Here is a 24,047-nt window from a genome sequence, read left to right on the forward strand (position 1 = left end):
CTCTTCTACCCTTACCAAGAGGAAAGTAGCCACTGAACAATTACATTGCCGTAGTTAACCCCTAGGGTGAAGAAGAATTGTTTAGTAATCTCAGTGTTGTCAGGTGTATGAGGACAGAGGAGAATCTGTAAAGAATAGGCCAGACTATTCGGTGTCTGTGTAGGCAAAGGGAAAGAACCGTACCCAGAGAGAAGGATCCAATATGGTACTGTCTGGCCAGTCAAAGGACCCCCTCTCTCTAGCGGTAGTATCTCAACGGGCGGCTGGTGCCCTGGCCAACCTCTGCAAATTGTTCAAAGGATTATTATCAATGCCACATTTAAAAACACTTTTATTAATATTCATGTTTATTTATGTATCTTCTCCATCTTACCTTCCTCCTTCTATTTTGGCGTCCCATTGCTGGTGGAAACGACAAAAAGGAAAGAAAAAAAAAAACATATTGGGTGCACACTATTCGAAGTGGTAGGTTCATGCAGGGATTATTTTTTTTATAGAATTGTACCTAAAACGGGAAAAATATGGATAAAAAATCTTTTGATAATTCCATAATGCTTATAATATTGATTGACATTTTACTTTCCGAGACTAGACCTAATGCTCAACTCAGTTAATGAACTCATTTGATGAAGATGTGCTTGTTCGAGTAAATGATTAATGAAGTGTTTCAGGTTCACGAGTTATTAAATTGATGTAATTAAAATGCTGGTTAAATACATTCCTCCCCTCTCCCCTTTTCTCTCCATTTAGGAATGCTATAGTTATAGCCTATTTCCTGGTTCCTAATTGTTCTCCGCAAAATAAATTTGCGTGCACTCCATCGCCTTATAGATAGGTGCAAAGCTTTTAAGATTATTCTTATTATTATAATTAAGCTTATTTTACCTGTACAATAAATAAATTGATAATGAAATTCTCAGTCTTTACTTTTATCCAATTCTACCTTGAAATCAGGCTAACACCTTGCTATCATTGATTTTGGCAACCTATTGTGGTCAATTTTGACTTTTTAATTCTTCTTTCATGAGAATTGCCCTACTTATAAATGCAATCAGATCACGGGACTGGGTCTGGAAAGTTCTTACTTTTTCTCTTTCTCGTGCGACTTTTCCAGTGCAGTATAGAGTTGGGTCACAGCCTCTGTAACGGCGACCCTGTACTTCCACGTAAAAAACGGCCAAACTCTGTCCTGGCATACGTTTTTAATAGAATAAGGTCGCCGTTGAATGTAAACGAGTAGGTCTAAATATAAAGTATATTTTGAAACGTCAAAGTGATGTGTCTTCGGGGTCTCGGTGTATGAAATTCGTAGACTTCGATGACATGCATTTAGACTTGACAATATTCAACAACGTTTCGACTACGTTTGATTTCAACGTTCGACAACGTTCAATAACAGTAATCGACGACGTTCTAGTTTTAAATTTTATTGAGATAATTTTACAATAATTAACAGCAAGGATTGCAGAACGTAATTATTCAGATTACGTTATATATTTTTTTTCATCTAAAACACCTATAATCAACAAAAACATTTCTGACTACTTTTTAGTTCTAGTCCGCATCAGACCAAGATTAGACTTCACTGCAGACAACTAAACTTAACGGACAGGATACCCCGTCGCAAATGTATTGCATTCCCAAGATTAATTGTATAATACTCTGTGTGCTTGTGAGTTACTAGTTAACCCAAAGAAAAACAAAATAAGAAAATCTGTGCTCATACATTAACAAAGTGACGGCTGATTAAAGAAGCCTTCCAGAGATTATAGAAGATTTGTGTGCCTCTTCAATATAACAACTTCATAAATGATTTTAGTGTAAGTAAAGATTTTACAAATTTCTGCATCTTGATATAATTCCAAATACTATAATACATTTTATAATTTGTTTTCACACTCCTTCCCCCATAGTCTTTTGATACATTAATTTTGGAGAATCAGTTACTCAATCCGATTCTAGTCGACACTGATTTCTTTTATGATTAATGAAACTTGAACTCAAACCATCGTTTCACAGGTGAGGTGAACAATTACAGTATGCATTTTAACCGAAGTTCTGATAGCCTATTGAAAATACCCCTTCCAAGCAATCTGTGTGGGAATGTTGAGTCCCGCTCAAGCCTAAGATAGTTTCTAGTAGGGTCTAAAACTTCACCGTAATTTTTATTATTCAACTCTGTTCCTCTACTTTTATTTCAGATTTTCTCTCAACTTCATTCTTAGCTATGCAAACAAAATTAGTGCAAGAAGTAAAAACAACTTACACACACACACACACACACACACACACACACACACATATATATATATATATATATATATATATATATATATATATATATATATATATATATATATATATATATATATATATATATATATATATATATATATATATATATATATATATATATATATATATGCAGGACAGAACTGAATATGATATACGAATATCAAAAGTATTTTGTTTGTTCACCTACTTGTCTCATAATCTTTGAAGTATTATTGTATGTTTCAACCTATATTCATTATATATCAATGGCTAAGAAATGGTGTTTCATTTTAGTGGTGTAGCCAAGGTATAGCCTTGTATAAATACACACACACACACACACACACACACACACACACACACGCACGCACACACACACAAGGGCTTAGGGATCCATCCTTTTTTTTTCAGGATGATTCGCAAAAGCAACGACAATGAGCTTGAGGCATTTAATCAAAAGCCCAATTCTTCAAAATCAGCAAATATTAGTTGAGCAGCTGCTAAACGGTCTGGGACCAAATGCCCGAATCTTGCAAATACTGGGGTGCCGTCATTTTGATTTGGTGGTAGAAACTTCTTGACAGGGACCTTGGACTTCTTGGGTAATTCTGGGGGAAGATGTGATATAAAGTAAGGTAGTGTGCATACTAAACGTTGATGTTTAGATTCAAACAGGAGGTGGAAATGGGAGAGGAAACTTACGACAATAAACAGTGTAACGTCAGTGACGATGAAATTCCATGGGTACTGGACACCCTTAAACGACAGTATTAGCGTCTCGTAACCATGGGTGGGAAATTGGAATAGCAAATCCACAGGCGGACACCAGCAGTCTTGAAATGATGGGGTCGCGGCCTTAAGTGGCAGAAAGAAAAGACATTCATCACCATCTACCAGAAAGTGCACCTTAGATCCTGAATCGTACAACAAGAATAAATTAGTTAATGAGGAGCCCACCACCACAGACGATGATCTAATGTATTATTTTTCCATTGACATCTGGAGTTATAGTAGCACAATTGAAGGCGAGGAGTATCATCCAGGGGTTGTTGAGATTGTCAGTTATGGAGCAGCACAAGTGGGTGGTTGGCAGTTTCGTCTCTCCCCAGGCCAGGCATGTCACTAGATGCGTCTCAATGTTTTTCAGCATTCACCTTAGTTTCAGTCGGTGTTGCATGACTGTGCCCTTTGTCATAGGTGGCCCGAGTGGTGTGTTGATGAAGTTCTTGGTGATGGGGAAGTGGCTATCAAGGAGGCAACGAATCTGGTCATGAGGTCCATGGGCAAAGTGTTGACATTAGGAAGGATGGCTCACACTGGCTGCAGCAGGCATTGTACGCAGAGGGCATGAAGTAGGTTCAGTTCACAAGAACTGTCTGCAGTAGGTTAAAGGTAAGTAATACTGATAATTTCTGTAAGGGCCATCGATTCAAAACTGAAACCAGGAAAACATATCTGCTGGCGAAGGGCGTGGGTTTCGCTGTGAGCATGGACAGATGTGTTGGGGTGAGTGTTGGCCATCATCAGAGGATATCAGGATACAGTAGACAAAACGGTGTTCTGGGAGGCAGGGTGGGTGTTCGAGGCACTCTGTAGGTCACCAATGTGATGGGAGCAATGAAGACTTTAACAAAAGGCGAGCCCTCAGATAATTAACTTTATCTATAGGCATTTGTTGCCCCAAGGGGTCACATAAGAGTGGCAATTGCAAAAATACATTCAACGACTTTTGTCAATAAGGTTGACATTGGCATGAAAAGACACAATATGATAACGGAATGGAAATAGAGTTGAAATGAGTGTTACATTCAACAGCTTATTGACGCGTAGTCAGATGGCTTTTGCGGTGTAGAAGAAAACGGAGATACTTTACTTATTTTCAGGGTTGTTTTTCTGGTCCCATCACACAGGGGAACTCTGTGCCCTACAGGACCTATCAGCATCACTTTATCTTATACATTCTTAGGTGTTTAGTGTATCACATAGTACGTGTTTATTCTCTAATCTGCATTAATGAAACACTTAGAAAAAAGTCTTCAGTTTCTTTTTGAAGGTTGAATATCTTCAGTCTTTCGAATGTCTAGTTGGAGCTTGTTGTATAGTCTTGGGGCCGCATATTTAAAAGCTCTAGAATGTATAGAAGACACATATCTTGGTTACAATAATTTGAAACCATCTGCAACTATTCTCGTGTCGACACAATTTGTTGGCTGCACAATATGTAAAGATTCTCTTAGAAATTTTGGAAGTCCGGTTCTGATACCTTGATGGATTATTGCACATATGTTGAACTCAATTATTGCTATAGGCAGCTCTTTTTATTCAATCGGTATATGAGGGATCCATTTTTTTTTTTGTGGGGGTAGGGGGTCACCTTTTAGCAGTCTTGCTCCTCTGTTAGATGTGTTTTGTAATTTCTTAAAGTTGCACTTTGGGTAGATTGTGGTAGATGGAGTTACAGTAGTAAATCCTGATAATACAGTTTATCACAAGTTTCGTTACAGAATGTTCATCCAGGTATTGCTTTTCAAAAACAATGTTTCTAATGTGACATCCATATGTTTTTACTACATTATCTATTTGAATATTGAGAGACATGTTACAGTCAAGATTTACTTCTAGATCACGAATTCTACTAGATATCGGGACCGAGCTGTTATTCATCATTATTTGAATATGACCCAAGTTTATTATGTTATTTTTCTTCCCAACCACGATAAACTGCTTTATTTTCAGTTATTTAATTGTCATCCATTCCTTAACACTGGTAAGATTTTTTTTTTTAGTTTCAGCAATATAATCTATATAATTTATGGTAAAGTAAAATTGGGTATCGTCTGCAAATAGTTTAAACTTCACTTCATGCTTCTGCAACGTTTTTGATAGACCTATAGCGTAGATATTTGTATATTCGTTGTTTGAGATATCTTTCACAACTTTTCCTTAGTAAAATAACTCCTTTCAGTGGATTTTGAATCTTTGTAGGTCTAATTGAGGTTACAATTATATCTGAAGGTAATTTACTTTATTACTTCGTTTCTTTGTTTTCTTTTCCTAAATCATTTATATTAGTTTCTAATTATCAATAGATTCTTCCAATCAATATTTCTATTTTGCTTTTGTTTTATTATTATTATTATTATTATTATTATTATTATTATTATTATTATTATTATTATTATTATTATTATTATTGTTGTTGTTGTTGTTGTTGTTGTTATTATTAATATTAATATTAGCCAAGCCACAACTCTAGTTGGAAAAGCAAGATGCTATAAGCCCAAGTGCTCCAACAGGAAAAAAATAGCTCAGTGAGGAAGGGAAATGAATAAACGATATCAGAAGTAATGAAAAAATTACAATATTTTCCACGCATGAGACTTGATATCATGATACTAGACAACTTCAAATCAATCAGTCAGTCATGATGATGGCAATTATATATATATATATATATATATATATATATATATATATATATATATATATATATATATATATATATATATATATATATATATATATACAGTGTATAGTATAGACAATAAAAATTAGAATTAATTCGATAACTAGTACCAAATGTGCGACTGGTTCATGTAAGGTTTTGATTGGAAATTTCAGTAAATTTCCCATTTCACTACGCCTACAACATTTAATTAACAAAAGTATTGCCTTTTCTATTTTTTATTAAATATATTCAGTTTCATTTGAGTATTCGCCCTAACCCATCTATTTTATCATATCCATATTCACTTAAATTATGTGAACACCCGTTTTTGTTAATTAATATTGAGCTTAGAATTTTAATTTCTCTCAATGACAAAGTCATGTCATTGTAATGCTTTTTGATAGAAAATTACGTCATCTAAATCCATAATCTGGTGGGGAGAGAGAAAAATTGTTTCATGCTCGAAATCAGAAATTTATCTAAAGGCCTACATATACAGTATTATAATGTTAATTAAATTAATCATATTAGCACAAAGTAAAATTGTGTTTTGTGGTACAGGTACAACAAGCGACGAACCCGTCTTCAATGCAGGATCTTCATAGGTAGCTTAACTGTTCGCTGAGATCATTTGCCGTGTCCCAGTAACAATGTCGCTAGCGGGCGGGAAAATGTTTGATATGCATAAACATACACGCATTTTACATAATAACTATTTACTTGTTTGTATGTAATTTACATTAAAAATCATCAAGTAGATTATCAACCAAGCTAAAAACTGAATAGCTTGACTTATCAACTATGTCTCACATTTGACGCACAGACACTGTATTCCGAATTATATGAAATATTTACCTAATATTGATGCCTATCTTGACCCAAGCTGATATGTCAAGGGTAGGTCGACTATTGAAGTGATCTGTAGTCTATTGTCTGAGAATACCGGACATACCATAGCCGGATGCAAATTTGCAAAATCAGTGTTGTACCAAACTATCTCTCTCTCTCTCTCTCTCTCTCTCTCTCTCTCTCTCTCTCTCTCTCTCTCTCTCTCTCTCTCTCTCTCTCTCTCTCTCTCTCTCTCGTTACTATTCCACTGCAGAACAAATGCCTCAGACATGCCCTTCTACTTGCATATGTTTATCGTCTTACTGTACCAGCCCACACCCGAAAACTTTATTAGTTCTTCAATCCATCGTCTTCTTTTCCTTTCCCTTCTTTTATTATCTGTAGGGACCCATTCTCTTATTCTTAATGTCCTCTATGTCTGTTATTCTTATTATATGTACTGTCCATGTACATTTCTTTTTCTTACATGTTAAAATATCCTTAATTTTCGTTTTCTCTCGTATCCATGTTGCTCTTTTTCTGTCACTTAGTGTTATTCCCATCATTATTCTACCGTTCCATAGCTCTTTGATTGGTAACTAGCTTTTGTTCTAAGGCTTTAGTAAGGTTCCAAGTGTCTGATGCATGAAGTCATTAATAGTAGGACTATCTAATTAAATACTTTTAATTTAAGAGCAAGTGATATTTTAATTTTTAATATCCCATTTTGTTTACCAAATGCTCCCCATTCCATGCTTATCCTTCTTTTAATTTTGGTCTCGTGTCCAGGGGAAACACTGTCTGTCCTCTGTACATATATTCATAAACAATCTCTGGAGGTTCGTTCATAACTCTTATTTGTTGCATATGCATTTTCATAGCACATTATCTTAGCTTTACTCATTTTCATTTTCAGTCCTACATTTCTACTGATTAAGTCTAGCTGTCTTTCTATCTGGCCTAATATGATCGCTGTAAATATTTTATATATTACGGAGAGTAAACTTAATGGGCGGTAATTTTTCGGGTCTTTTGTGTCTCCCTTTTTGTGATTAGTATAATGATAAAGTTATTCCAAGCTGTAGGTATGGAGTATTTTTTTGCAGACAGTTGATGTAGAATTAAGCGGGTTTTACTACTGTACTATGAAATCTCCTCCGTCTACTATTGGATAAATTTTTAGTCCATTTTTCCTGCTGCTTTTCACACCTCTTTTCACATCTTTTAATGCTTTCTTTATTTCTGCTATTACGTTTGGTACCAGCTCCGTTGTTTCATTATCTCTATTGGCAAAGTTATTTCTTGTATCACTATTGTATAGGTATTCTCTGCAATTTCTATCACTTAATCTTTATTGAGGATAACATTTCCATTTTCATTTATTAAAGAAAACATCTGTTGGCACCCTCATATTTACCTACTATCGATTCTTCTCTCTTATTTTGAGCTACTTTAGCATTGAAATTGCCCAAAACAAATGTAAATCAAGTCTCATGTTTTTTTTTTTGTTTTTTTCATAGATATCTCCAGATTTTCATAAAAAGTTTATACTTCTTTCTCTGTAGGGGAAGTTGTTGGTGCATACATTTAAATGATTTTCATTTCATACTTCATATTTAGTTTGACAATTAATCCTGCAATTCTATGACTCGTACTACAAAATTCTTCTATGTTACCTGCAATATATATATATATATATATATATATATATATATATATATATATATATATATATATATATATATATATATATATATATATATATATAGTGTGTGTGTGTGCATATTCCTAATCTATGTATATATATATATATATATATATATATATATATATATATATATAGAGAGAGAGAGAGAGAGAGAGAGAGAGAGAGAGAGAGAGAGAGAGAGAGAGAGAGAGAGAGAGAGAGAGAGAGAGAGAGAGAGAGAGAGAGAGAATTTACATCTTTTCTTTCAATCGTATATAGCCTACAGTATATATATATATATATATATATATATATATATATATATATATATATATATATATATATATATATATATATATATATATATATATATATATATATATATATATATATATATAATAGCAATGAATTGCATATTTTGTACGTATTTATCTCTACAATTATTCTTGTTTGTGTAGACCTATACAGTATTATGTTTTGAAGCTAATGGTCAGTATTTGGTAATTCGTTTATGTTCTAGTTAATGTAGATATATCATCTACTACGATAATGAGTTGTGTATAATTAAATAATATATAGACCACAGCAGCAACACAAAATTACAATAATTAATTTATTCAAATGATGAAACGTGTTATGCTTTCATAATGCAATACGTGGCCTAAAGTTATGAATATTTACAGAATCAAAATGGTAATTATTGATATGATTGAAATGTTTATGATAAATCTCATGAATGACATATAATGTTATCGCTACCAAAGCAGGTGAATCGTGAATACTAAACACAATATCTCTCACTGTGACGTCACTTTTGCGCTTTACAAAATGGCCATGAAAACAAAGTCCTTCTCCCGCCAGTGTTCGATTCTGCTCACGAAATTTGAGATTAGAAATTATTCTTTTTATCTTGAAGAAATTAAAACACACATTCATATGATATTTATATTAAATAAATTATTTGAAATATTTTTATTATATAGATAGTAACCGCCATATGATATAATGGATCGTCCGAACACCACTTCTGCGTCGGCCTTGTTGATTACTCGCTGTAACTTGTGAGGGGATGCAGTCGTGTTTCTCGGGAACGTTTATCTCTAATTACAATGGTATTCTCTTGTTTTCATTTGTAAAAATGTATCAGTAGTTTAAAGTTACGCAGAGAATAGTCTTGCCCTATATGTCACGGTGAATCAGACAAGTGTCATTGCATAAAGTGGGTGAAAATGTTAGTGCGGGTGAAATGGCGGGTGTGAAGTGGCAGTGGTTAGTCTACCCGAAGGCTCACGAGATGCATTACGGTGGGGAAATTTTTTTTTATCTGGATTTCTTGACGACTACGCATGTGTTGCACCATGTCATTCAGTGATGAGCAATGTGTGTATAAAAGCTGTAGGTTCAATATGTGTTGGCACAGCAGTGGTAGTCTGTGTAAAAGTCAGTTATAAATCACAAACACCGCTTCGTGTATTTGTCTAATTTCAGTGCTGGTTTGACTCCTTTCTTTAGAATGGAAGTTTTGTAAGTGTTGAATTGATTTTCAAATCTAATTAATCGGAAATACTTATATCCCTGTGTCTATCACTGAATGGAAATTAGGCTCAGGTGTGGTGCTGCTTGGTCCATCGCTGGAATATAACCAAATCCATTAAATGCAAGTCATAGGTTTTTGTCATTTGGAATCCAGCTCAACTTAACCTAACATATCCCATTAAATCCAATTAATTTGGCTGTTTCATTTGGAATCTAGCTCACCCTAACCTACCCTAGCACACTTAATCCAATTCATATGGCTAGTTCATTTGGAATCCAGCTCAACCTAACCTACCCTAGCACATTTAATCCATTTCATATGGCTATGTCATTTGGAATCCAGCTCAACCTAACCTACCCTAGCACATTTAATCCAATTCATATGGCTATGTCATTTGGAATCCAGCTCAACCTAACCTACCCTAGCACATTTAATCCATTTCATATGGCTATGTCATTTGGAATCCAGCTCAACCTAACCTACCCTAGCACATTTAATCCATTTCATATGGCTATGTCATTTGGAATCCAGCTCAACCTAACCTACCCTAGCACATTTAATCCAATTCATATGGCTATGTCATTTGGAATCCAGCTCAACCTAACCTACCCTAGCACATTTAATCCAATTCATATGGCTATGTCATTTGGAATCCAGCTCAACCTAACCTACCCTAGCACATTTAATCCATTTCATATGGCTATGTCATTTGGAATCCAGCTCAACCTAACCTACCCTAGCACATTTAATCCATTTCATATGGCTAGTTCATTTGGAATCCAGCTCAACCTAACCTACCCTAGCACATTTAATCCATTTCATATGGCTATGTCATTTGGAATCCAGCTCAACCTAACCTACCCTAGCACATTTAATCCAATTCATATGGCTATGTCATTTGGAATCCAGCTCAACCTAACCTACCCTAGCACATTTAATCCAATTCATATGGCTATGTCATTTGGAATCCAGCTCAACCTAACCTAACATATCCCATTAAATCCAATTCATATGTTTTTGTCATTTAGAATCCAGCTCAACCTAACCTAACATATCCCATTAAATCCAATTAATTTGGTTGTTTCATTTAGAATCCAGCTTAACCTAACCTACCCTAGCTCATTAAATCCAATTAATTTGATTGTTTCATTTAGAATCCAGCTTAACCTAACCTACCCTAGCTCATTAAATCCAATTCATATTGCCATGTCATTTGGAATCCAGCTCAACCTAACCTAGCACATTAAATTGGTAATTTTTTATTGTATTACAGGGTGAGATTTCGAACAGAAAATATATGTTTTCCTATAGTAAATAACTTGATTTAACGGAATTTGCTGTTCATTTCAATCGGAAACAAACAGATTAACCATTTCGGCTAACTTTAAGTTGCACGGTGTCACTTCTCTTACGAATGTACTACGAACGATAACATTAGCAACGTTACCAATAATACACAGTGTTACCAACGATGACGTATGGTACACAGAGTTACCAACGGCACGCTGACATTACTAACGATAGCAATGATAGATATTTCCATACGAATTTTAAACAATTTCTCCATATAAGTTTTACCCAATATATAAAAAGTACAAAAAAGGGCACAGAACCTGACAAACCCACCTAACCTAGCCTAGTAGTATGACAGGTCACAAAATAACATTTGATCTACATCGGACGTTGGCAGCACTGGTTACTGTATTTTTTCATGACACAATCTTTGCAACGGCACCTCCAAAGTTTATTCAGATATACTGTTTTGTATTTTCCTCCGGTTATAATTTCAAGAAGGTAATGAATAGAGAAGAAAAGGCTTGTATTACGTTTATATAACGATTCCCCAGTATGTTTTCCCCACCCTAAACCCCGAGTTCTCACTGGGGGTCCCCCATTATTGGAGGATATAGATGTACACTATATATATTTCTGAAACTATTCATTTGCGACGGGAACGAGTGTCATTTTCGAAGAGAGCGTAATTTTTTAAATATTTAACTTAGCCGGTGAATATATAATAGCTGCAACTCTGCGGCTCTACAGAAAACACACTATAAAACTCGCGAGCGATCGCTATGAAGGTTGCGGGTGTGCCCACCAGCGCCACTATCGGCCAGATACCACTCTTGCATGTAAACAAACCCTTCAATTCTTCTCTGTCGACGTTGACGACAAGACGTATCAATACTCGCTGTAGAACCTGGAGTTTTCGCAACATATTTGGTGAAGTACTTCATTTTGGTTTGAGCTTTCGCAGTGCAGGTGTTTTATCTTCATCTTAAATCTTGAACTCGTTTTTGGATAGATTTAATTTTTGATGACAAGAGAGAGAGTATGGACTTTCTTTGACTTTTAAATGGCCGACCCTTCCCTTAGACGGAAGTGTGTTTTAGGCTTTTAGCAATTTTCTTATCACGTTATAAATTAATTATAGATTTTCCTCTATATATTTTATATCTCAACCGCCTTTATTAGGCCTCTTCGATTAACTTTCCATTTATAATAAACATCAGAATAAATTTTAATGATTTGTTTATATGCGACCTTTCCTGAGATACGCGGTCCTAACTTGGAAACCGACGTTAAACAACGTTGAGCCCTTTTCAATCGTAAATAACTTTTACAGAGCTAATGATTTAAAACTTATTAAATGAAATATTTTTAGTAAATATTTTATGATAGTTTTTTTCTTTGAATAGTCTTCGTACTGTTTCAAAAATGAACTAACGTTTAGTTTATTTATGCTACGCAGTTTGCGCTCTATCGTTACGATAGAGAGAGAGAGTATCACGGTTTCACTTTGCAGAAAGAGTAAATCGATTCTGACGTTTTGTTCTTTTTTCTTTCAAAGCTTAAATGTTTTAAAGACTATTTTAAAGGAACTTTTAATTGAAAAACCTTTCAGTTTTTTCCTTTGGTCAAATAACCTGTTTATTGACGAAAGGTAAGTGGGCTCTTCTCTTCGGTGCGAAATCAAGAGAGAGAGAGAGAGAGAGGTAGAGACGGAGAGAGAACGTTCCGATCTTTATCTCGTCCCAAGCGAGTAACGTTATTCTCGAGTTACTCTCGTCCCTAGTCTCTGTACGGGGAGAAAGGATAAAACGTTTTTAGTTTTTATTCTCGTCCCAAGGCACTGTACGGTGAGAGATTGAAAACGTAGTTTTGAATGAACTAGTGTTTAGTCTCTTCCCCAGCCACTGATTTTTTTATCTTAAAATATGTTAACTGTTTTTTTGCTGGTATTAATGTGCTTACATTATACGACTGATTTCGCAATTGCAACCTTTTGATGAGGGTAGAATTGCGTGCTTCAGGTAGAAATCAGTTTTATTCATACCTAATGTGAATTGTTAAAAAATTCAATTTCAGTGAAATAAGTGCATAACAGAAAATCGTAGTGATAAAGTGATATTGCGCAAAGTGTTATCAGTGTTGCGACAGAGGGTTCGTCTGTTCGTGCCTGTCGTTCGCCTAGTCCTGGACCTCTTGCAAGCTCCCAAGCCCAGGGGAGAAGTAATGTCGTACGACTTATGGGTTCGAGAGGCCTTGATCAGCGAACAGACGTTCCCGCTATGGTATCAGGTGTATCTTACCAAGATCACCCCTACCATAAGGCGAGATAGACGATTTTCTCCTCGTCATCCGAAGGCTTTTCGCATAAGAAACCGCGGAACAAGGTTTCGAGGCCCTTTAAGCGAAAGTCAGTCCTTTCAGGACAGGTCCAGCGTCCTGGTTTTAACTATTAGGACAGCTCTGACCCTATGCAGTCATCGGAAGACTGCTCGCCGCCTAAACAAAGGCGTAACACAGACTCCGAGAGTCTTTTTGTAGGCAAGGTTTTGCAGTCACAGACGTTACCCTCGTCTCTTACCGCAACCATTCCCGTTGATCCTAAATGGGTTGTACGGCAAGACATGCAGAATAAGCTTGCCTCCCTTATGGAAGACTATTCTGCCGATAAGTCCGTTGAGCCTAGCCGTTTATCTCATCGAGATCCTGGCCTTCAGCCACCCTAATGTTCCTTTGTGCGTCCTGTTGACGTTGGCGTAGCCAAGTCACGTCAGTCAGGTTGTTTAGAACCACACTCGATGCGGTCTCGTGTGGATTTTCAGCCACATTTGGACGTTAGGCCACTTGCTGATGCTCCTGTTGACGTTCAGGACGTTCGCCAACAATCGGAGTTGACTTGTTTTGACGCCGAGCGTCAACCTCCGAATTCTAGAGTTGTTTTGACTGCTCAGTCTAGGCGGTCAAAGCAGTCTCGAGTGGACGCTGTGCGTCCTCACGCACCTGTTGTTGTTGACAGTTCACAGACTGTCAAGCAGTTACATGACGTTGCGTCCTGGTCCGCTACTAATGCACCAGTGCGTGTGGACTCTGCTTGTAAAGCATTGCCACCACGGTAGGTCTCTCCCTTGCTTGAGACTCGGCTATTGTCGGACAAGGTTCCTTTAGATAAGGAAGTTGCTGTTCCCCCTCTTACTGATATTCCCTTGAGGACTCTGTCAGACGGAGAGGAGCCTAAAGCTGCTTAGCCCTCTATGGACTTTAAATAAATCATGCTGATTTTTAAGGATCTTTGTCCGGATCTTTTTGTAACTGCTGCTCCTCGTTCGCCTAAATGTCAGAGCTTACACTAGGCCTAGCTACTTCGAAGCCTTTGTTTTATAAGCTAGTGCTCTCTCGCTCTTCTAAGAGAGCTTTACGTTTGCTAGGCGACTGGTTTATCACCAGGAGGAGTTTGGGGGAGACAGCCTTTGCTTTCCCTTCTTTTAAGCTGGCTTATAGAGCGAGAGTCTGATATGACACGAGAGAAGTTCTCGGCTTGGGAGTTCCTGCCTCTGCCCAGATAGACTTTTCAAACCTCATAGACTCTCCCTGGCGCCTGGCCATGAGACGCTCCAAATTTTACAGGTCGACTTCAGAGCTATTTTCGAGCCTTTGAAGTTTTGCTGTACAATTATGTCATGCATAAACAAGGCTTTCAGGGATGGCTCCAATGATCTGACAGCCACGTTCTCTGCAGGAACAAGTCCCTCAGGGATGGCTCCAATGATTTGGCAGCCATGTTCACTGCAGGAGTACGTAAGAGGCAAGTGCGCTCAATGTGTTCATTGTCAAGACAAACTTCACGATGAAGTCTACCAGGCTGTCTTGACAGCATTTATGGAAGGCGACTGGATGGTCTCTCTCGACCTTCAGGAGGCATACTTCCACATTCCTATACACCCGGATTCCCAACCGTTTCTGAGGTTTGTTTACAAGAATGTGGGGTACCAGTTTCGAGCCCTGTGCTTTGGCCTCAGTCCTGCGCCTCTCGTGTTTACGAGGCTCAGGAGGAATGTGGCAAAATCCCTCCATCTATCGGGGATCCGAGCCTCCCTGTACTTGGACGACTGGCTTCTCAGAGCATCGTCCAGTCTTCGCTGTCTGCAGGATCTACATTGGACGTTGAGTCTGGCCAAGGAGTTGGGACTTTTGGTCAACCTAAAAGTCCCAACTGATCCCATCCCAGATTATTCTTTATTTGGGGATGGAGATTCGCAGTCAAGCCCTGCTCGAAGTCCAACTAATGCTGAAACGTAACGTTTATTCAGTCAGGAGTTGGAACAGTCTCGTAGGGACTCTCTCATCCCTGGAGCAGTTTGTCTCACTAGGGAGACTTCACCTTCTGCCTCTCCGGTTCCATCTAGCCCCTCACTGGAACTAGGACAAGACATTAGAGACGGTATCATTCCCAGTCTCCGAACCAGTAAAGGCATGCCTGAAATGGTGGGACAGCAATATCAGTCTGAGAGAGGGACTATTCCTAGCAGTCAAGAATCCAAACCACGTGTTGTCCTCAGACGCGTCGGATTTGGGTTGGGGTGCGACCCTGGACGGTCGGGAATGCTCGGGTCTGTGGACCTCAAGTCAGAAGAGCATGCACATCAACGGCAAGGAGCTATTAGCAGTCCACTTGGCCTTGATGATATTCGAAAGCTTCTTCGAAACTAAGTGGTAGAGGTCAACTCAGACAACACCACAACTTTGGCGTACATCTCCAAGCAAGGAGGCACACACTCCTTCACGCTGCTCGAGATCGCAAGGGACCTTCTCTTATGGTCAAGAATTCGAGGCATCTCCCTGTTGACGAGATTCATCCAGGGGGACTTGAACGTCTTGGCAGACTGTCTCAGTCGGAGGGGTCAGGTGATACCCACGGAATGGACCCTCCACAAGGACGTGGGCAAGAGTCTTTGGGCTACTTGGGGTCAACCCACCATAGACCTCTTTGCCTCCTCGTTGACCAAAAGGTTACCAATCTATTGCTCTCCAGTCCTAGATACAGAAGCAATCTACATAGATGCGTTTCTACTGGATTGGTCTTTTCTGGACTTATATGCATTCCCACCATTCAAGATAGTCAACAAGGTACTGCAGAAGTTCGCCTCTCACGAAGGGACAAGGTTGACGTTGGTTGCTACCCTCTGGCCCGCGAGAGAGTGGTGCACCGAGGTACTTCAATGGCTGGTAGACTTTCCAAGAAGTCTTCCTCGAAGGGTAGATCTGTTACGTCAGCCCCACGTAAAGAATGTCCATCAAAGCCTCCCCGCTCTTCGTCTGACTTCCTTCAGACTATCGAAAGACTCTCAAGAGCTAGAGGCTTTTCGAAGGAGGCTGCCAGTGCGATTGCAAGAGCTAGGAAAGCTTCTACCGTTAGAGTAGACCAGTCGAAGTGGGAAGTCTTTCGAGACTGGTACAAGTCAGCATCTGTGTCCTCGTCCAGTACCTCTGTAGCCCAAATCGCAGATTTTCTTTTACATCTGAGAAAGGTTCACTCCCTTTCAGCTCCCACGATTAAGGGCTACAGGAGCATGTTGGCTTCGGTCTTTCGACATAGAGGCTTAGATCTTTCCAACAATGAAGATCTCCAAGATCTCCTTAAGTCTTTCGAGACCTCTAAGGAACGTCGTTTGGCAACTCCTGGATGGAACTTAGACGTGGTCCTAAGGTTCCTCATGTCAGACAGGTTTGAGCCATTACATTCAGTCTCCCTGAAGGATCTCACCCTCAAGACACTTTTCCTAGTGTGCTTGGCTTCGGCTAAAAGGTTCAGTGAACTTCATGCCTTCAGTAAGAACATCGGCTTTTCTACAGAAAAAAGCCACTTGTTCACTTCAACTTGGTTTCCTGGCCAAAAATGAACTGCCTTCTCGTCCTTGGCCTAAATCTTTTGATATTCCTTGCTTATCAGAGATCGTAGGCAACGAACTGGAAAGAGTATTATGTCCTGTTAGAGCTCTTAAGTTCTATTTAGCTCGTACTAAGTCATTACGAGGTAAATCTGAGGCATTATGGTGCTCAGTTAAGAAACCTTCATTGCCTATGTTAAAGAATGCTTTGTCATATTCTATCAGATTTTTTTAATACGAGAAGCTCATTCTCACTTGAATGAGAAAGACCGATGTTTGCTTAAGGTTAAGACGCACGAAGTTAGAGATATAGCAACCTCCGTGGCCTTCAAGCAAAATAAATCTCTGCAAAGTATTATGGACGCGACTTTTTGGAGAAGCAAGTCAGTGTTCGCGTCATTTTACTTGAAAGATGTCCAGACTCTTTACGAGGACTGCTACACACTGGGTCCATTCGTTGCAGCGAGTGCAGTAGTGGGTGAGGGTTCTACCACTACATTACCCTAATTCCAATATACTTTTTAATCTGTCTCTTGAAATGTTTTTAATATTGTTTTTTTTTTGGTTGTACGGAAGGCTAAGAAGCCTTTCGCATCCTGATTGATTTGGCGGGTGGTCAAAGTCATTTCTTGAGAGCGCCCAGATTAAGGGTTTGATGAGGTCCTGTTGTATGGGTTGCAGCCCTTAATACTTCAGCTCCTGGGAGTCTTTCAGCATCCTAAGAGGATCGCTGGGCTTCGTGAGGAAGACAGACTTATAAAGCAGAGTAATCGTCTAAGTCAACTTCCTTACCAGGTACCTATATATTTTGGTTTTGTTATATTGATAACTGTCAAAAACTCTTAGCTTATACGCTGTAAACTTAATTAACTCTGGTCTCTACCCACCGCCTTGGGTGTGAATCAGCTATTATATATTCACCGGCTAAGTTAAATATTTAAAAATGATATTTTAATTATAAAATAAATTTTTGAATATACTTACCCGGTGAATATATAAATTAAAGGCCCTCCCTTCCTCCCCAATAGAGACGCAGCGGGACGAGAAGAATTGAAGGGTTTGTTTACATGCAAGAGTGGTATCTGGCCGATAGTGGCGCTGGTGGGCACACCCGCAACCTTCATAGCGATCGCTCGCGAGTTTTTGAGTGTGTTTTCTGTCGAGCCGCAGAGTTGCAGCTATTATATATTCACCGGGTAAGTATATTCAAAAATTTATTTTATAATTAAAATATCATTTTCAATATTAATCTTACCCGATGATCATGTAGCTGTCAACTCTGTTGCCCGACAGAAATCTAAGGTCGGGATACGCCAGCGATCGCTATACTGGTGGGGGTGTACACAACAGCGCCATCTGTGAGCAGGTACTCAAGTACTTCTTGTCAACAAGAACTCAATTTTTCCTCTGTCATGCCACAGGCAAGACCTACTAAATACGCCGTCCCTAACTGGATTTGTTTTCACAACTTTTTGGTGAAGTACACTATTCCAGTTTTGAGCTTTCGCTATGCAGGGGTTTTATCTTCATTTCAAAACTTGAACTCGTTTTGGATAGATTTAATTATGGTGAAGAAGAGAGTATGGACTCTCTTTCACTTTTAAATGGCCGACCCTTCCCTTAGACGGAAGTGTTGGTGACGAAGAGAGTATGGTCTCTCTGTCACTTTTTAATGACCGACCCTTCCCTTAGACGGAAGTGTGTTTAGGTTTTTGGTAATTTTGCTATTTATTTTATATCTCTCCGCCATTTATAGGCCTCTTCGATTAACTTTCCATTTATTATAAACTTATAAAAAATTAATTTTTATGTTTGTTTATTTACGACCTTTCCTAATAGTAGGCGGTCCTTACTTGGAACCGAAGTTAATTAACATTGAGCCCGTCATATCGTATTTCCTTTTAAGAATGTGTACTTTTTTAATTTTATGTTTTTGAAAGAATTTCTTTGATAGTCTCGTACTGTTTTCAAAGATGAACTAACGTTTAGTTTAGTCTCCGCAGTTGTTGACGTTCAGAACGTTCAACATGCGCTCTATCGTTACGATAGAGAGAGAGTATTTCACGGTTTCACGTTGCAGTAAGAGTAAACCGATTCTAGCGTTTCGTTCATTCTTTCTTAGCTTAAATGGTTTTAATTCTAATAAAGGAACTTTTTATATGGGAAACCTTTCAGTTTTTTTTTCCTTTAACAAATAATATGTTTTAACGATATATAATTGGGCTCATCTCTCAGGTTCTAAGTCAAGAGAGAGAGAGAGAGAGATAGAGACGGAGGGAGAGAGAGGAGAATAAACGTTTCGTTCAAGCGGGTAACGTTGTTCTCGTTTTTTACTATTCTCCCTAGTCGCTATAGGGGAAGAAGGTAAAACATTTCTAGAGTTTTATTCTTGTTCCCAGGCTTTATGCGGTGAGAGATTTTAAACGTAGTTTATTTGATCTAGTGTTTAGTCTCTTTTCCAGCCACTGAATTCTTTATCTTTCATTATGTTTTTCTGTTGCATTGTAAAACTGTTTTCGCAATTACCACCTTTTAATGAAAGATAGGATTGCGTGTTTCAGGTACAAATCACTTAAAGTTTCGAGTTCAGTGAAATAAGTGCAAACAGAAAATCAAAAGTGATAAAGTGATATGCGCAAAGTGTTACAGTGTTGCTTTCGAGGGTTCGTCTGTTCGTGCCAGTTGTTCACCTAGTCCGATACCTCTTACAAGCTCCCAAGCCCAGGGGAGAAGTAATGTCGAAGGACTTATGGGTTCCACAGGCCTTGATCGACGAACAGACGTTTTCCCTCCGTGGTTTCGGGTGTTTCTACACACGTTGCCGACGTGATCACCCCACCCACACAAAGACGAGAGAGCCCATTTATTCCTCGTCTGCGGAAGAGGTTTCTCGCAGAAACCATGGACCAAACTTGCAGCTTTTAAGTGCAGGTCGGTCCCTTCCGCGCAAGTCCAACGGCCTAGGTGTAGCCACTGGGTCAGTTCGGACTCGCTGCAGTCTTCGACGACTGCACACCCAGGGTTGCCAGATTTTCTATATGAGATAAGCCAACTTTCAAACAACGGAAGCTTTAAAAAACCTATATGGAGAAAAAGGCCAAATATATAGTACAGTACTTAATATCCGCATATTTTTCATGATATTACTGAAGGCCAATTAAAAAAAAAAAAAAAGGTCAAATTCGAGGTTTTTTGGCCTGAAAAAAGGCCAACCTGGCAACCCTGTGCACACCTTCCGAGAGAGGCAAGGTGGTACCGCAACAGGCAGTAACTCCGTCTGTTGCCGCACCAGCTGTTTTAGACCCTCAGTCACAACGGACAGTAGCTCCGTTTGTTGCCGTCTTTTATAGACCCTAGTGGTCCATACTGCAGATATGCAGTCTCAGCTTGCTTCCTTCATGCAGGAGTATCGTGCTGAGAAGGTTGACACTGCACCTGTTAAGCTACAACCTGCCACGGTTGTGCGCTCAGCAGATACTGCGGCTGCCTGCTCCCACACTCCACCTGTGAGAGCTCCACCACCGATGCGCAGTCGACCCTGCCAGACGCATGTTCATGCTGCACCCTCCGTTAACATGCGTGAGCTACCGCATCAGCAGTGGGAAGGTGCTGTCAAGCTGCCGTGTTTTGCCGCAATGCGTCATGCTCCGCAACCCACGCCATACTCTCCCACGCACCAGCACTCCGCTTTTGTTGTTGCCAGCTCCCACACCCCGACTGCGGAGAAGGTTGACGATGCACCCGTGGGCCTACAGCCTTCCACGGTTGTGCGCCCGGCATGGCTGCCTGCTCCCACACTCTTGTTGTGAGAGCGCCTCCACCCATGCACAGTCAACCCTGCCAGACGTATGATGACTTCCACAGACACACGGAGCACTCCGTTGCCGTGCGTGAGCTACCACAAGCTGCCGTGTTTTGACACGGTGCGTCAGCCTCCGCAACACACTGTGGTTACCGCCACTCGCCCGCAGCAAACTAGTCAGTCAAGAGTTGAGGCTTCCCCACACAACTTTGGTTGTTGCCAACTCACAGACTGTCAAACAGTTACATGACGTTGCCTTCTGGTCTGCTACTAATGCACCAGTGCTGTATGTCCTCACGCTCCTGTTGTGGTTGACAGTTCAGTTTTTGACAGTTCACAGACTGTCAAGCACTTTCATAACGTTGCCTTCTGGTCTGCTGCTTATGCTCCAGTGAAACCCTCACTGAGATAACCTAGCTTTTCTCGGACATGGTTCCTGTAGATGAGAAAGTGCTGTTCTCCCTCCTTCTGATATTCCCTTGAGGACTCTGTCATTTGGAGAGGAGCCTTAAGCTGCTTAGCCTCCTATGGACTTTAATTAAAGCATAACATGCTTCCAGGGAGGGTAAATGGTTCCGCTTCAGTAGCTACCCCGTCTGTTGCCACACCTGCTCCCATAGACCTTGGGCTTTGTTGCAAGACATGCAGTCCAAGCTTAGTCCTTGATAGAGGATTTTTTACGGAGAAGAACCTTCTTGCCAACAACCTTCCTACCGGTTGGTTGTACGCCCTGTTGACGCTGAGATTTCCTACTCACGTCCGCCAGTTGAGATGATTCCTCCTCCGGTGCGACCCAGTGTGGGTTGCCAGTCGCACGTTAACGTTAAGCGACTCTCGGAGGTGGTTGTGGACGTTCAGTGTGTCACTAGGAAGACGTTCAACAACCAGCAGAGGTGACTTGTTGTGACGCAGTGCGGCAACCTCAGCAACCCTATAGGGGTTGTCTGCACAACCCAGACAGTCTAGACAGTTTCGGGTTGTCGCTGTACTTTCTCGCTTCCCCATGGTTGACAGTTCACAGACTGTGCAGCAGTACCATGATCTTGTGTCCGGCTCCGTCACGCATCCACCAGTGCGACCGGATTCAGCGAGTCAGACGTTGCCCTCTCCTCATCAGTTTCGGATGAGGAACCCTCTGATGAGGACATGGCTGAACAAGACGATCAACCCCCAGCCCTGCTATCCATCCAGAAGATGCTGAAGAAGGAACGCGGCCCTGTCAGGCTGTGGATGAGTCTGGTTAAGACACTGTCATCCCTGGTTCAATTGGTGTCACTTGGAAGACTACACCTCCGTCCTCTTCGGTTTCATCTAGCTCTTCACTGGAAAAGGACAAGACGCTAGAAGCGGTCTAGATCCCGGTTTCCGGAAGATAAGTCTGGTCTGACTGGATGAAAGGACTTTATCAACCTTTGATAGGTTTTTCCCCTGACTGTTCAGACTCCCAACCACGTTCGCTTCTCAGACGCATCGGACGTAGGCGGGGGTGCGACCTTAGGCGGTAGGGAATGCTCGGGATTATGGAACTCGAGTCAAAGGACAATGCATTTCAACTGCAAGAAGCTTCTGGCAGTACGTCTGACCTGGAAAAGCTTCAGGTCTCTCCTTCAAGGCAAAGTAGTGGAGGTGAACATGGTCAACTCCCTGCTTTGATGTACATCTCCTAGCAAGGAGGGACCTACTCTCTGACATGGTACGAGTTCGCAAGTGACCTCCTCTCCTGTTCAACAGGTCTAGACTTTTCACTAGTAACAAGTTTCTTCCAAGGCAACTTGAATGTCTTAGCAGATTGTCCCAGTAGGGAGGGACAATAATTCCAACATATTGGACCCTCCACTAGGATGTATGCAAGAGACTTTGGGTCTCCTGGGGCCAACCAACCATAGATCTCTTCGCAACCTCGATGTCCAAGAGGCTCTCAATACTTTGCTCACCTATCCCGGACCCAGCAGTAGTTCTTTTAGATGCCTTTCTACTTGATTGGTCTCATCTAGATCTATATGCATTCCCTCCGTTCTAGATTGTCAACAAGGTACTGCAGAAGTTCGCCTCTCACGAAGGGGCAAGTGGACGCTAATTGCTTCCCTCTGGCCCGCGAGAGAATAACTTACCGAGGTACTTCGATGGCTAGTGGACGTTCCCAGAACTCTTCCCCTAAGGGTGGACCTGCTACGTCTGCCACGCGTAAAGAACGTACTCCAAGGCCTCCACGCTCGTCTCACTGCCTTCAGAGTATCGAAATACTCTCGAGAACTAGAGGTTTTTCGAACGAGGCAACCAGAGCGATTGCTAGAGCAAGGAGAACATCCACCCTTAGAGTCTACCAATCGAAGTGGGAAATCTTTCGAAACTGGTGCAAGTCAGTATCCGTTTCCTCGACCAGTACCTCTATAACTCAAATAGCTGACTTCCTCTTATATCTGAGGAAAGAGCGATCTCTTTCAGCTCCCACTCAAGGGTTACAGAAGCATGTTGGCATCAGTCTTCCGTCACAGAGGCTTAGATCTTTCCAACAATAAAGATCTACAGGACCTCCTTAAGTCTTTTGAGACCACGAAGGAGCGTCGTTTGGTTACACCTGGTTGGAATTTAGACGTGGTTCTAAGATTCCTTATGTTAGACAGGTTCGAACCACTTCAATCAGCCTCCCTGAAAGATCTCACCTTTAAGACTCTTTTCCTGATATGCTTAACCACAGCTAAAAGAGTCAGTGAGATTCATGCCTTCAGCAAGAACATCGGATTTTCATCCGAAACGGCTACATGTTCTACATCTTGGTTTTCTAGCCAAACACGAGCTGCCTTCTCGGCCTTGACCAATATCGTTCGATATTCCAAACTTATCGTATGGTTGGAAATGAACTAGAAAGAGTATTATGTCCTGTAAGAGCTCTTAAGTTCTATTTTAAAACCTTTACGAGGCCCGTCTGAAGCTTTATGGTGTTCAGTTAAGAATTCATCTTTGCCTATGTCAGAGAATTCTTTATCCTATTATTTTCAGACTGTTAATACGAGAAGCTCATTCCCTTCTGAATGAGGAAGACCAAGCTTGGCTGAAGGTAAGGACACACGAAGTTAGAGCTGTCACAACTTCCGTGACCTTTAAACAAAATAGATCTCTGCAAAATATATTCGACGCAACCTTTTGGAAAAGCTAATCAGTGTTCGCGTCTTTTATCTTTAGAATGTCCAGTCTCTTTACGAGAACTGCTACACTCTGGGACCATTCGTAACAACGAGTGCAGTAGTGGTGGGGGCTCCACCACTACAATTCCCTAATTCCAGAACCTTTTTAAT

At 40.1% G+C, this 24,047-nt stretch overlaps 2 protein-coding genes across 4 annotated transcripts in view; one reads left to right on the forward strand and one right to left on the reverse strand.

The window, feature by feature from the left end:
• Positions 1-24,047, reverse strand: part of LOC137643288 (histone acetyltransferase type B catalytic subunit-like) — a 103,494-nt gene that overhangs the window by 64,558 nt on the left and 14,889 nt on the right. The window contains exon 2 of the mRNA XM_068376127.1: positions 7,760-7,899. Within this exon, the coding sequence (XP_068232228.1) occupies positions 7,760-7,899 (140 nt within the window). The remainder of the gene's footprint in view (positions 1-7,759; positions 7,900-24,047) is intronic.
• LOC137642741 (uncharacterized) overlaps positions 9,233-24,047 on the forward strand; it is an 81,777-nt gene continuing 66,962 nt past the window's right edge. Inside the window, exon 1 of one of the 3 annotated variants that reach the window (XM_068375577.1) lies at positions 9,233-9,349. The gene's annotated coding sequence lies outside the window, so the exon portion shown is untranslated. Of the gene's footprint in view, positions 9,350-9,382; positions 9,542-9,593; positions 9,618-24,047 lie in introns of those variants that run through there. The other 2 variants (XM_068375578.1, XM_068375580.1) reach the window with 2 other exon arrangements.

The sequence above is a fragment of the Palaemon carinicauda genome, chromosome 6 (assembly GCF_036898095.1).
Source record: "Palaemon carinicauda isolate YSFRI2023 chromosome 6, ASM3689809v2, whole genome shotgun sequence".
Taxonomy (NCBI): domain Eukaryota; kingdom Metazoa; phylum Arthropoda; class Malacostraca; order Decapoda; family Palaemonidae; genus Palaemon; species Palaemon carinicauda.